This window comes from Schistocerca cancellata, chromosome 6 (assembly GCF_023864275.1).
Source record: "Schistocerca cancellata isolate TAMUIC-IGC-003103 chromosome 6, iqSchCanc2.1, whole genome shotgun sequence".
NCBI classification, from domain to species: domain Eukaryota; kingdom Metazoa; phylum Arthropoda; class Insecta; order Orthoptera; family Acrididae; genus Schistocerca; species Schistocerca cancellata.
The window spans coordinates 106,667,469-106,682,768 of NC_064631.1; the positions used below are offsets into that span (position 1 = coordinate 106,667,469).

Consider the following 15,300-nt stretch of genomic DNA (forward strand, 5'->3'; position numbering starts at 1 on the left):
CGACCGTCCTCTGAGCCACTAGTGCTATTAATCTGTAAATGTAATCATTTCATACACACTGTTGCAACAATAAATCTCGAGTCAATTGGCAAACTCTAAAAAGGTGCACTGTTTTTTTCCCATCAGTGTATTTACAAATACTGAGTAATCCGGCGCTACAGTCGCAGGTTCGAATCCTGCCTCAGTCATGGATGTGTGTGATGTCCTTAGGTTAGTTAGGTTTAAGTAGTTCTAAGTTCTAGGGGACTGATTACCTCAGCAGTTAAGTCCCATAGTGCTCACAGCCATTTGAACCATTTTTTGAGTAATCCGGTATCTTAATTGTATATGGGTATTGTGATGGAAACGCTGCTACTGCTTGTAGAGAGTTGTTGTTGTTGTTGTAGTCTTCAGTCCTGAGACTGGTTTGATGCAGCTCTCCATGTACTCTATCCTGTGCAAGCTTCTTCATCTCCCAGTACCTACTGCAACCTACATCCTTCTGAATCTGCTTAGTGTATTCCCCTCTTAGTCTCCCTCTATGATTTTTACCCTCCACGCTGCCCTCCAATACTAAACTGGTCATCCCTTGATGCCTCGGAACATGTCCTACCAACCGATCCCTTCTTCTAGCCAAATTGTGCCACAAACTTCTCTTCTCCTCAGTCCTGTTCAATACCTCCTCATTAGTTATGTGATCTACCCATCTAATCTTCAGCATTCTTCTGTAGCACCACATTTCAAAATCTTCTATTCTCTTCTTGTCTAAACTATTTATCGTCCATGTTTCACTTCCATACTTTTTTTGGCTACACTCCATACAAATACGTTCAGAAATGACTTCCTGTCAAATCTATACTCGATTTTAACAAATTTTTATTCTTCAGAAACGCTTTCCTTGCCATTGCCAGTCTACATTTTATTTCATCTCTACTTCGACCATCATCAGTTATTTTTCTCCCCAAAGAGCAAAACTCCTTTACTACTTTAAGTGTCTCATTTCCTAATCTAATTCCCTCAGCATCAGCCGACTTCATTCGACTACATTCCAGTATCCTCGTTTTGATTTTGTTGGTGTTCATCTTATATCCTTCTTTCAAGACACTATTCATTCCGTTCAACTGCTCTTCTAAGTCCTTTGCTGTCTCTGACAGAATCACAATGTCATCGGCAAACCTCAAAGTTTTTAATTTCTTCTCTATGGATTTTAATACCTACTCCGAATTTTTCTTTTGTTTCCTTCACTGCTTGCTCAATATACAGATTGAATAACATCGGGGAAAGGCTACAACCACTGCTTCCCTTTCATGCCCCTCGACTCTTAGAACTGCCATCTGGTTTCTGTACAAATTGTAAATAGCCTTTCGCTCCCTGTATTTTACCCCTGCCACCTTCAGAATAGATAGTATAGCACACTATTTCCTAACCACAGACAACCAGATCCAAGGGTGTTTACTCATGCTTTCACTGAACTGTGTGAGCCCAGTGCAGTGCCCAGTAATCATACTTCATCTGAACGCACTAATTAAGAGTGTCGATGAAGCAGAATGCATTACTCAGTTGACAGAATGTAGTCTTTCAACAAGCACACACAGGATATCTGCATGTATCGGTGTACCACCACACAATAATATGGCGCACATTACATATGCACGGTTTCTACCACTATGATTTACGAAGGAGTCAACGTCTTCGAGAAGGAGCTGAAGGTAGAGTATTGGCATTTTGTTTTTAAAGCATCGAATAATCCCAGTGATATTGTTTACTGACAAAGTCACTTTCACTCTTGACGGTATCAGAACACTTGTAACTCACATGACTCTGTGTACAAATATTTTCAGAAACGCTTTTCTGTAAATGTATGGTGATATGATAGACAATCGGTTGACTGTATGTGTTGCGTCATCGCATCTTCTTACTGAGCCCTGTTTCTTGAAAACGAGCTTCCAGCATAATTGGTTGCTCCTGATACAAGAATGGGTATGTACTTCCAGCATGATGGGGGTCCCTGCACATTCTAATGGTCAGGTCACACAGTATCATCTAGTGCTAGCATTCTCCGAAGATGGATCAGGAGAAATGGCCTTGTTTGTTGGCCAACAGTATCCCCAGATCATATCCCATTAGATTTTTGCTCGCGGGGAAGGTTGAACAGTGAAGTCTACAAAGAAAACGTAAACACTAGAGAAGCATTGATCATTGAACTATGAATAACGCTGCTCTAATAAAATAACGCCAAGGCGACCTCATAAGTAGTACACGTGGTCATGCCAAGAGAATTCGAACAAGCATTGAAGTCGGAGGTGAAAACTATGAAAACTAAGTTAATCGTTTGCCTATTGTTAACACTTTCTGAAAGTATTTGTTCGGGTTACATTTTACAAGATGCGTCTCTGCAACCAATGAAAATTGGACATCAGTTATATGGAATACTTTATTCGAAGTTGTCTACTCTCCAAACTCCTAAAATATTTACTATTCCTCCAATTAGCCGGTATAGTGAATTTTCAGTGTACAATCCACCTTAGACACTCAGGTTTAAGCAATAAATAAATACGTAAATAGCGATAACACTATTTCCTTGCAGCGATTTGTTGGTACAATCCAGTTTTGTTAATGCCTCAGACCACATCTCTGAAAGGCACACAAATGCGTAATCAGTTTTTCTGTGAAGGATCATAGCATGTGTTGCCGTTTTAGTACAGGGCTATTACAAATGATTGAAGCGATTTCATAAATTCACTGTAGCTCCATTCATTGACATATGGTCACGACACACTACAGATGCGTAGAAAAACTCATAAAGTTTTGTTCGGCTGAAGCCGCACTTCAGGTTTCTGCTGTCAGAGCGCTCGAGAGCGCAGTGAGACAAAATGGCGACAGGAGCCGAGAAAGCGTATGTCGTGCTTGAAATGCACTCACATCAGTCAGTCATAACAGTGCAACGACACTTCAGGACGAAGTTCAACAAAGATCCACCAATTGCTAACTCCATTCGGCGATGGTATGCGCAGTTTAAAGCTTCTGGATGCCTCTGTAAGGGGAAATCAACGGGTCGGCCTGCAGTGAGCGAAGAAACGGTTGAACCCGTGCGGGCAAGTTTCACGCGTAGCCCGCGGAAAATTGGCTCATGCCACAACTGGAGACCGACAGCGCCGACTTCATCTTTCAACAGCATGGTGCCCCACCGCACTTCCATCATGATGTTCGGCATTTCTTAAACAGGAGATTGGAAAACCGATGGATCGGTCGTGGTGGAGATCATGATCAGCAATTCATGTCATGGTCTCCACGCTCTCCCGACTTAACCCCATGCGATTTCTTTCTGTGGGATTATGTGAAAGATTCAGTGTTTAAACCTCCTCTACCAAGAAACGTGCGAGAACTGCGAGTTCGCATCAACGATGCTTTCGAACTCATTGATGCACCGAGTGTGGGAGGAACTTGATTATCGGCTTGATGTCTGCCGAATCACTAAAGGGGCACTTATCGAACATTTGTGAATGCCTAAAAAAACTTTTTGAGTTTTTGTATGTGTGTGCAAAGCATTGTGAAAATATCTCAAATAATAAAGTTATTGTAGAGCTGTGAAATCGCTTCAATCATTTGTAATAACCCTGTACATCAATGGGCGGAGGAGAGAAAGTCATCTTCTCGTAGGCAGATGATAGGAACCCGAGGGTTAGAAGAACTCATTTACCTCTCTGGGTTTAATCCTTAAACCTTCTATCTGTGTTGTTTCTTTTTCGATCACTTGCGGCCCCAGTGTCGCTGTGCGTGGCGGGGGCCTGTCTCGTCACACTCTCTGTACGGTTCTAAATATTATACAGGGCGTCCCACATACAACCGTTACGCCTCATACTCTAGATTCAAGTAAGACTGAGCTAACTAAAAAAACAGGCAGTAGTAACGTTAAAAATCACGCAGTTAGCTGTTTATAAGAGACACTGGGAGTGGTGGCCATAGGCGTCCAGGCATCACTGACTGTGTGATGACGTTACCAGTAACACGCTGTAATTCTGCAGGCGTGATGTTATTAATTTCTCTAGTGATGTTCCGTGTATGAGCGTTTATTCTGCGAAGACTGTCTGCATACACTGCATGCTTTTTAATGTGCCCATAAACAGAAATCACACGATACTAAGTCTGGGTATCTTGAGAGCCAGAGGCCTGTACTTGCAAGTCTTGTCTTCAAGGAACGTGTGGTGATGTGGGCCATACTTTGATTGGTCGTGTGAGCAGTTGCTCCATCTTATTGGAATAATGTATACAGCTTTTCTGGATTTATTAATTATGCTTAGAAAGAGTGAAAGCTCTCTAGATATCTGGCACTGCCTAAGGAGTAATTAAAAAATACGAGGCCGCTAATGCGCATGCCAGGCAACACACACCAAACACCTATCTTCTCTGAGTGGAGAGGGTCTTCATGCAAATTATGTGGGTTGTGCTGCGACCAATATCTGCAATTCTGGGAGTTCACATCACCTGACAAATTAAGCAAGGCCTCGTCTCCACGAAGCAAAGTAAGGGGTCCGAGCAACCGTTAGCAACTGATGTTAACAGCCAGTTAGACTAATGAACTCCTTTTCCCTGATTTCAACTCAAATTTCAACTCTTCCTTCACAATCACACGACAGGCGTGTAATTTCATATCCTTTAATGCATGATGACACGATTTACGACCCCCGTCGGAGGTTCGAGTCCGCCCTCGGGCTTGGGTGGGTGCGTTGTCCTCAGCGTAAGTTACAGTTAGATTAAATAGTGTGTAAGCCTAGAGACCGATGACCTCAGCAGTTTGGTCCCATAGGAACTTACCACCACCACACGATTGACGAGATGCACCAACCTGCTGCGATAACCTCCTTAACGACTTGAGGGGACTTCTCACAATGTCCATGTGAATTCTTTCTGTAGTTACAGGTGTCCTCACTGTCTGTCGCTTATTCCTCTGCACATTTTGAACGTATACTACAGCCCTCCATTTGTTGCACAGATCTTGAATGGTGCTGGTTGTGGGGAGTTTCCAACCAGGATACCTCGCTTGAAACACTTCTTTACATTCCCTGATGGAGCCCATCTTTATGTAACACTCCGAAATGTCAATTAGCTGTTCTAATGCAAACTGGCCCATTTCTGTAACAGCTCAGCGTTACGAGCTTCTCACAACAACTGACGCATGATCACACAGCTGCGCTCAACTGTCCAATAAAAGACAGTGTGGCCAACTTACGGGGCAGTGTTACCACATCATAAGCAATTCTACTAGAGATGATTAGCAGCTCCGTGAGGTGTACCGTTTTTATGTGGGACACTGTATCAACAACATTACATTTTCTTCAGACCAATTTGTCACTCACGCTACTCATATCAACAACGAAAGTATTTCGGAAACAATACAGCAGACGAATGCTTACAATGTTCCTAGCTCGAAGTTAATGCAGATGAGTAGAAAAAACAAACCCATAATGTTCGAATACAGCATTAATAGTGTGCTCCTTGGCACAGTCGCGTCGATTATATATCCAAGCGAAACGTTGCAAGCATTATCAAATGGCATGAGCATGTGAGAATTGTAGTAGGGAAGGCGAATGATCGACTTTGGTTTATAGGAAGAATTTTGGGAAAGTGTGGCTCACCTGTAAAGGAGACCGCTTATATTAGGACACTAGTGCGACCCGTTGCTGACAAGGGAACCTCCCCATCGCACCCCCTTCAGATTTAGTTATAAGTTGGCACAGTGGATAGGCCTTGAGAAACTGAACACAGATCAATCGAGAAAACAGGAAGAAGTTGTGTGGAACTGTGAAAAAATAAGCAAAATATACAAACTGAGTAGTCCATGCGCAAGATAGGCAACATCGTTGCCGTGGTCCCGTGGTTAGCATGAGCAGCTGCGGAACGAGAGGTCCTTGGTTCAAGCCTTCCCTCCGGTGAAAATTTTAACATTTTATTTTCAGTTTATGTGACATACGCTTATGTTTTCATCACTTTTTTAGGAGTGATTATTACATCCACAAGAAAACCTAAATCGGGCAAGGTAGAAGAACCTTTTTACCCATTCGCCAAGTGTACAAGTTAGTTGAGTCGACAACATATTCCTGTCATGTGACGCACATGCCGTCACCAGTGTCGTATAGAATATATCAGACGTGTTTTCCTGTGGAGGAATCGGTTGACCTATGACCTTGCGATCAAATGTTTTCGGTTCCCATTGGAGAGGCACCTCCTTTCGTCTACTAATCACACGGTTTTGCGGTGCGGTCGCAAAACACAGACACTAAACTTATTACAGTGAACAGGGACGTCAATGAACGAACGGACAGATCATAACTTTGCGAAAATAAATAAAGTAAACTTTTCACCCGAGGGAAGACTTGAACCAAGGACCTCTCATTCCGCAGCTGCTCACGCTAACCACGAGACCAGGGCGCTCCTTAGCTGACACTATCCTTGATGTTGCCTATCTTGCACATGGACTACTCAGTTTGTATATTTTGCTTATTTTTTCATAATTCCACACAACTTCTTCCTGTTTTCTCGATTGATCTGTGTTTAGTTTTTCAAGGCCTATCGAATGTGCCAACTTATAACTAAATCTGAGGGGCGTGCGATGGGGAGGTTCCCTTGTGAGTATTGTTAGTATGTTTGGGGTCCGCACCGCTTCGGATTAACGGAAGACATGGAAGCAATTCAAAGGGGAGCTGCTAGATTTTTTACCAGTAGGTTCTAACAACACGTAAGTATTACGGAGATGCTTCGTGGTCTCAAATGGGAATCCCTGGAGGGAAGGCGAAGTTCTTTTCGAGTAAAACTTTTGAGAAAATTTAGAGAACTGGCATTTGAGGCTCACTGCTGAGCGAGTCTATTGCCGCCAACGTACATATCGCGTAAGGACCACGAGTATAAGACTAGAGAGATTGGGGCTCATACGGAAGCATGTAGGCAATAGTTTTTCCCTCGCTCTATCTGTGATAGGAACAGGAAAGTAAATGACTAGTAGTGCTACAGGGTACCCTCTGCTACGGCGGCTTGCGGGTATGTATGCAGATGCAGAGGACGCGAATTTACTTTGACGGTTCACTAAAAGGACGTCAACAAGCGGAACACGGGCGAGCACCAGCGAATGGCCGGCCCGGGTGACCGAGCGGTTCTAGGCGCTACAGTCTGGAAACGCGCGACCGCTACGGTCGCAGGTTCGAATCCTGCCTCGGGCATGGATGTGTGTGATGTCCTTAGGTTAGTCAGGTTTAAGTAGTTCTAAGTTATAGGGAACTGATGACCACAGCAGTTAAACCCCGTAGTGCTCAGAGCCATTTGAACCAACCCGCGAATGCAAGTCGAACGCGACCGAATGAATATTGCTCACGCTTGCCTACCATTTTTACCAGAGAGAATTCCTGTTCGCATGTTTTCGCTCCGGAGTACACCATGCTCAGCACAAACGTGTAATTAGGCACTTACGACTGTAACTGAAAGTTTTAGGTAATTTGGTCTCCCTACCGCATTCGTCTTTCTTCTGTATTTTTTGCTTTTCTTCCTCGTTGTAAAATCGGATTTTGGATTTCACTTATAACAAAAATTAATAACAATTATATCGCGTAGTACTCAAATTGAAGCAATGTGTTTTGATTCGTCTACATTTGTGCAGGTTGCATGTCAGTTTCGCTGCTTGTTTTTTCTTGTAGCTTAACACGTGGCTCAGTGGACCCTGTTCCAGAGTTTGCAGCCACAGAAAAAATTTTAGTGGTTACCAGAAATGAAGCACTGGTCCTCTACGTTACCAGTCCCGATCGGTAATTACTAACCGATTAGCCTTGAACACAAACTCGCGTTTGGAGAAAACTGGTAACGGAATAGGCTTGTCATTTTGTAGGGATCGCCCCTACTTTCCTATAAATGACCCATATGCTTACATGCGTCTGATTGGGCATCCTCAAGTCCCTACCTTTTTGGTTTACTTTTACAATTTTATTTTTCTTCATATCATATGGCATAATTTTTAATTTCATGTTCGTAAGTTTATCATCTTATTCTTCTTAGCCAAAGCCAATACGTTAAAATAACGCGATAAAGCAACAAAACAATTGGTTTAAAAGTCAACTGCGTTGCTCGCCCCACCCTCCTTATTCATAATACCTAGTGTTGACGAGGTCCCTGTATTTATGAAGTGATTGAGTGAAGGAGTATTGAAATGTTTCGAACTTAACGTTGTCCTGTAAGAGCAAAACATTATTAATATTACGAGGTTTTTAGGATTCTCCGAAGTGTGATTCATATCTAAAACGCTCGGTAGATTTAAGTGGAAATACAAATAGCCTTGTTGATGAGTTTAGTGATGACAGTTATGAGAATCAGAATGAAACCCGAAAGGAAAAAGTGAAAAAAGTGTGCTAATTTCGTGATGAATGATTAGAAGGTAAACGGTTCAAAAGTTGGTCAGCTGAAGGTGTTGATGAAGTGATGACGAAGTGTAGTGTGTGTCCCAATTGAAAAGGTGCCCTGCGGGTATTCGTGCCGGTATGTGAAACAGGAGGTATGTCTGTAAGTTCCAAACCCAGTCCCATTGATTTCTATCATTGTATAAGATAAACACTGTTAACTTCTAAATATTTAAAGTTTCAAGTGTGGTGCTTGTAGTTTAGTTTTGGTCTGAGAATAAAAACTGACGAACATTAGTCCTAATTGCACATTTAATATATTAAGTGCTACATTTTGTTTGAAGTGTACCCACTTTTGACATGCCAAAATTGGCAGTGTCACGACTTTTGACTTGCCAACGTTGGCAAACCTATTATGGACTGAAACTGAGTTAGCGATTATGCAAAGAACAAACTCATTCAACATTCAGATATAGGCGGTGTTAAAACCAGAGACTGACAACGTGTATGTTCCAATTCGGAATTAAAACGACAAGGAGACATTGTCATCGCAGATTTCCCGACATCCATCAAAGAGGGATTCGAAAGATTATGATGGACAATATACAAAACAAACTCAAAAATTATTTTAATATTATCTGTTCTGAAGAAAAAAAAAGATGACAGTGTCTGCTTCACATATAGAAAGTCCTGGGTTTATATTCCAGCTCCTGCAAAAAATAAATAAATAATAAAGAAAGTTCATTACTTTCCGACTTTCGAAAATTGTTTTTTTGTCTAATTTTCAATTTTTATACAAATTGCAACTAAGCAATTGTAACTAAAATTAAATTTTACGTACAACAGTAAAGAACAGTCGATTACAACAATGCAATCGGAAAGTGATCTTAATTAAGAATTTCATTTATTACTCTCAAGTGCATGTGTCTGCTTTGTGAAACGCAAAGTTCGATGTAACAGAGGGCACGAGCGTCTTATCGGTGGTCAGCGTAAACAACATTACGAACAAATGGGAAAATAATGACTACTCACGCGCGCAGCAGAACAGAGCCAGCGGCAGCAGTGTGGGCAACATCTTGTTCATGACGCTACTGCCGCACTTTTCGCAGCTCGCAGGGGCGGGCGGCTATCTAATCCACGAACGCGCCCACCGACAGCTGAAACCGCCACAGCTGCAGACAAAGCACATGCTACTAAAGTGTTATTCGACATGTATACTTCCCCAGTCGCTGGATACTCTGTTCCATTCCATTCACATATTGCGAGGGCCAAGAGAGTACGCATGGTCAAAACTGAGGGGAGTGGTTCTGTTAGCTTCGTGAAATGAAGAAAAGTGGAAGAAACGCAGCACGAAGCACGCTTTCTTACAAAATAAACTGGAAAACAACTGAAAAACTATCTTTGTTTTAATACTACTACTTTATAATACTAGGATTCTTAAGTTTTTACAGACGACCCTTAGATCGCGCTTTTGGGATGTGGCATTACTATAGTCTGACATTCTGTTCAAGATTACGCTGGGGTTGACAGCTACGAAGAAAGTATGGGGGTGAGACATGGGAAGCACGGCACACGAGACTAGTAGCCGCAGCAGCCATCTGCAGTTGGCTGACCTGTACGCCTACCTCTAAACACTAGCGCTTGCACTACGGTTCCGTCAGCTTGCTGCCATGTCGGTCTGTTCGTTGCGCGCTGAGATTTTGTTTGTTTCAACTTCCCACAGTTGCAGAGATAATATTTTATCTGTTATTAACATGGAGGTGGTTATTACTATTTTGTTGTTGTTGTGTGAGCTATATTATTACTACACCTAAAACTATCACAAAGTCCTGGTCCGACGGCTTCTGGGGAAAAAATTTCTTTTTCAGTAGTTAATGCAACCTCAAAGTTTTTATTTCTTCTCCATGGATTTTAATTCCTACTCCGAATTTTTCTTTTGTTTCCTTTACAGCTTGCTCAATTTACCGATGTTATTCAATCTGTATATTGAGCAAACAGTAAAGGAAACAAAAGAAAAATTAGGAGTAGGAATTAAAATCAATGGAGAAGAAATAAAAATTTTGAGGTTCGCTGATGACATTGTAATTCTGTCAGAGACAGCAAAGGACCTGGAAGAGCAGATGAACGGAATGGACAGCGTCTTGAAAGGAGGATATAATATGAACATCAACGAAAGCAAAACGAGGATAATGGAATGTAGTCGAATTAAATCGGGTGATGCTGAGGGTATTAGATTAGGAAATGAGACACTTAAAGTAGTAAAGGAGTTTTGCTATTTGGGGAGCAAAATAACTGATGATGGTCAAAGTAGAGAGGATATAAAATGTAGACTGGCAATGGCAAGGAAAGCGTTTCTGAAGAAGAGAAATTTGTTAACATCGAGTATAGATTTAAGTGTCAGGAAGTCATTTCTGAAAGTATTTGTATGGAGTGTAGCCATGTATGGAAGTGAAACATGGACGGTCAATAGTTTGGACAAGAAGAGAATAGAAGCTTTTGAAATGTGATGCTACAGAAGAATGCTGAAGATTAGATGGGTAGATCACATAACTAATGAGGAAATATTGAATAGGATTGGGGAGAAGAGAAGTTTGTGGCACAACTTGACCAGAAGAAGGGATCGGTTGGTAGGACATGTTTGAGGCATCAAGGGGTCACCAATTTAGTATTGGAGGGCAGCGTGGAGGGTAAAAATTATAGGGGGAGACCAAGAGATGAATACACTAAGCAGATTCAGAAGGATGTAAGTTGCAGTAAGTACTTGGAGATGAAGAAGCCTGCACAGGATAGAGTAGCATGGAGAGCTGCATCAAACCAGTCTCTGGACTGAAGACCACAACAACAACAACAACAGTTAATGCAATTACTGAACGAATTTTAAAAAGTTAAAATACTGCGATTATCTTCTCATTAAAAGCTATAATCTCATGTAAAAGGCATAACATAATAAGTCATGTATTAAACTTACGAACTGTGTGGCCTATATGTGTTGAGGCAGCTAATCCACAGCATAAAAATCACCCAGACTATATTCATACAGTATTTCAGAATAAAGAATGTGAGCACTAGGGTACTTCCAAAAACTTAACATATAGTTTCAAACCTTTTCGGAACTTTTTCGTGCTGACAACCCTGCAAATCAAAATAATGAAAGGGAAGACGTTTATCGCTTATAACATTTTTGTTGTCCATATAACACAGCTCCAGCATCAGGCACATCATCTTAATTTATTACTTCTTTACTAATATCTCTAATTACAACATATTTTGCAGAGAATAGCCGCATATACCACTCAGAGTATGAGCAAAATTGTTCTACAGATAGTTCAGGAGATGTGTCATCACAAACATTGAGATGCGGGAAAAAATAGCTTTCGGCTGAAATTCGATACCTAAGAGTCGACGGTAGGGGATACTACTGTTCCGAAGCAAGTTCGTCAAATATTATTCTGTTGGAGAAGTTAGACGTCGCTGTCTTGGAGAAGAGATTGACGTACGAGGTCAGTGAGGTAAAATGATTTGCGGTTTGCGCACTTAGGGCGACAACGGCTTTTCTTGACGAAGGACCTTACAGACGTACCGACTTATCGGCCGACCGACCTTCTTGGTACTCGTATATCCACACTACCCGCCAGCGGACACCCAGCGCCCCATTGCCCCACCGCTGTGTAGTAGAGATGGGCAAACTGAAACACGTAACTGTTCCGAAACAAATGAAACAGTACAATGTAATGTTCCGATACGCTGTTTCGAAACAGTGAAACAGTTTGTGTTTTGTAATCTAATAAACCTACACATTTTATCATCTTGAATGTCTACTGTATAAGTATGTCCATATAAACACAAACGAGGTGCGAGAGCGCTAATCATGTCGCAGAAAGTATGAAACTATCACTTAGGCGTCTTGGCAGTTTCCTATTTCCTGCAGCAAATGCGCTGCTTTCGTGTCGCGTGACTTTCGTACTTTTCAATTGGCTAAGGACAGCCATAGCTGAAGACAGAAGAACCTCCACGAACGGAACTGGAGGTGGGAGCAAACTGCAGAAACAACGGATATTCTACTGGGAGTACCACATTCCGTTAGTATGGGTAATATACCCATCCTGCTAATTTCCATCTACACAAAGGCAATCATTGTGGATAATAGGCACAGTGACTATAAACTCACAAATAACGCCAAATAATTGGAATAAATAACAAAATATAACAGAAAAATTTTTTGTCTTTCAAGGTGTTTCGAACCGTTACTATAAATTCACCATGCTTCCCAGCCCTTCCCGTACACCATTACACTATCAGCGATTTGTCAAACAGATTGCTTGCAATTATACCTACATTAAATTTATGTATATGTCTAATAACTGTCACTCTACGCCTTTTTTTATTCAAAATGTTGTAGGCTTACTTGCGTTTCTTAATATGATTACTGTACATGAACAGAGAAGCGTATGTTACAAAAAAAGTGTAATTTAACTGAATGATTTTTCACATATTTATTATTTTGATTGTGAATAGTATGCGTTGTTTTATTGTTTGGTTAGTGTTTATAAAGCAGATGTTACGCCATTTCGAAACAGGACAGTCAGCTAGAAACGAAGCTTTATTTTCGGATATCTTAAGCTTCATGCTATTGCTTGTCAAAAAGATTTAGACACTCTTGAAAGAGTTTCATGAAGTGGTATGTTGTGTTTCAGTACCTGTGCCGAGCCCGAATCTCGTCCGACACAGAGTGGAATGAAACATAACTGTTTCGATACAATTAGTCCGTTCCAGGCACAGGTGGACTGAAACAGCCTTATTTTGAAACAACGATACAGTTTCAGTGTCTGGCTCGAGATCGAATCTGGTCCGAGACAGGGGCGGAATGAAACACCACTGTTTCGAAACAGTGAACCACAACCGTTCCCAAACACTGAAACAGTTCCACGTATCGCGATACACTGTATCGAAACATAGAAACAGTGGCCAAGTCTACTCTGTAGCTCGAGATGCCGCTAGGAACAACAAAAGTACAAAAACTGGTATTTGCGTAGGCTTTTTTAGAACTGATAAGAACAGAAAAAGGTAAGAGAAAACTGTGGCCTGACAAGCTACTTCGTCAATGGAATAAATTCGCCCACGATTTATAACTGGAAGAACTAGGACACAACGATTTCAAAAATTATTTTAAGAATGGACGAAAAATTATTTCCTGAGCTACTAAAGACCTTCAAACTGCAACTAACGAAAACATTAATGCGATAAGAAAATCTGTAAGCTGCGAGGAGAGGCTGTTAGCTATATTAAGATTTGTAGCTACTGCCAGAACTTTGAAGACCTCTAATTGAAGCCGCGCTCAGTGGCCACGTCGTTAGAGGCGCCTTGTCACGAATAGTGCGGCCCCTCCTGCCAGAGATTCTAGTAATCCCTCTGGCATGGGTGTGTGTGTTGTCCTTAGCGTAAGTTAGGTTAAGTTAGTTTAAGTAATGAGTCTAGGGACCGATGACCTCAGCAGTTTGGTCCCTTAGGAATTCACACATATACACACACACACACACACACACACACCACTGATTCAATGCAGCTATATCTCCACAGTTACAGGGTAAGCTGACTCTTGTAACATGCGACATCATTTACAGTTTCATGAGCAAATACATTACAGGCAAGCAAAGAGTTAAAAGCTGTCCTCTGCGCTGCGCACACCTGTTTTCGCACTACGCATGCGCATGGCTGTTAGAGACTTTTGCTCGAACAGAGCAGGCGATTCCAAATGCAGTCGCCAGGCGGCAATCGATCGTTGGGGAAGACTGGTGCGTCACAAAGTTAAAACTGTTTTAACTTTTCGTAGCGTGACAAAACACAGTTTCCCTCGAGTGACGCGACCGATATCTGGGTGTTTCCACACGCAACTTCCGTGACGAGCTGCACGCCGTAATTCGGCATATTGTAGAGAAATTGTACACTGCTGGCAGCGAGAGTGCTGGATTATCTTCCCAGAAATGAAATGCCACTTACGGATCTGCTTGTGCAGAGGCGTCTTCTTGCTGAATCGACTACGGAATGCACGTTACACTTGAACAATGGGTTGACTTCATGTAATTTCAAACATACAAAATGATTTCTCTTTGGTGTAATCACCATGTTCCTCCAAACAAATAACAATGCAGCTGCACCCACGATTACGATATCTAAACAATAAAGATTACATGATTAACTGAAGTGACCGATATGTTAGGTAAATCGTACTGTAGTGTTAACGAATATCTTATAATTTAAACACTAAAGAGTGATTCAAAGAGAATGAACAGATTTCAGTTTTTTGTTCCAGACAAATCGTAAAAGGTAGAAACACATTGCGCATGTCACTTGATAGAGGAAGGTTCGAAGTTTTGACACAGTTGCATTGTCGTTTGTAGCAACATGTCGATTACACCACTAGAGAAATCATTTTGTATGTTCGAATTTGCGCGAAGTCAACCCATTGTTCAAGAGTAACGTGCATTCCGTCGTCGATTCAGCAAGAAGACGCCTTTGCACAAGCAGATCCGTGAGTGGCATACAAAATTCTAGGAAGTTGGTGGCATATGCGAAGGGAAGAGCACTGGTCGGCCACGCACATCTGATGAAAATGTCTAGCGTATCCAAGATGCGTTCATCCGGAGCCCTCTGAAATCCACAACACTTACAGGCCAGGGACTTCGGCTTCCTCAAATAAATGTAACTGCATCCTGGGTTCAGGAGCTTGGGAAAGCGGCTGTTCGATGAAATGTAATAATACTGTACCAACAGCCATTATTTTACAAAATTGTTGAGGCTTTCGTGGCCACTTGTTGACAAACTGCCTCTTGGCTTCTGTCTCGGGTTCTTCGGCCGACGTTCATCTAATGATTTTTCTGACGTTTCGCCAGCACGAGTGGCTGGCATTGTCAAAGCTTCACCCTCCATTGCCGGTGGTGAAATG

General features: G+C 41.8%; 1 protein-coding gene across 1 annotated transcript in view; it reads right to left on the minus strand.

Moving 5' to 3' along the window:
- LOC126088590 (acetylcholine receptor subunit alpha-like) overlaps window positions 1-9,460 on the minus strand; it is a 255,942-nt gene extending 246,482 nt beyond the window's left edge. Inside the window, exon 1 of the mRNA XM_049906794.1 lies at window positions 9,390-9,460. Coding sequence (XP_049762751.1) covers window positions 9,390-9,441 — 52 coding nt within the window. The 5' untranslated portion in view covers window positions 9,442-9,460. The remainder of the gene's footprint in view (window positions 1-9,389) is intronic.
- Window positions 9,461-15,300: the final 5,840 nt, after the last annotated feature.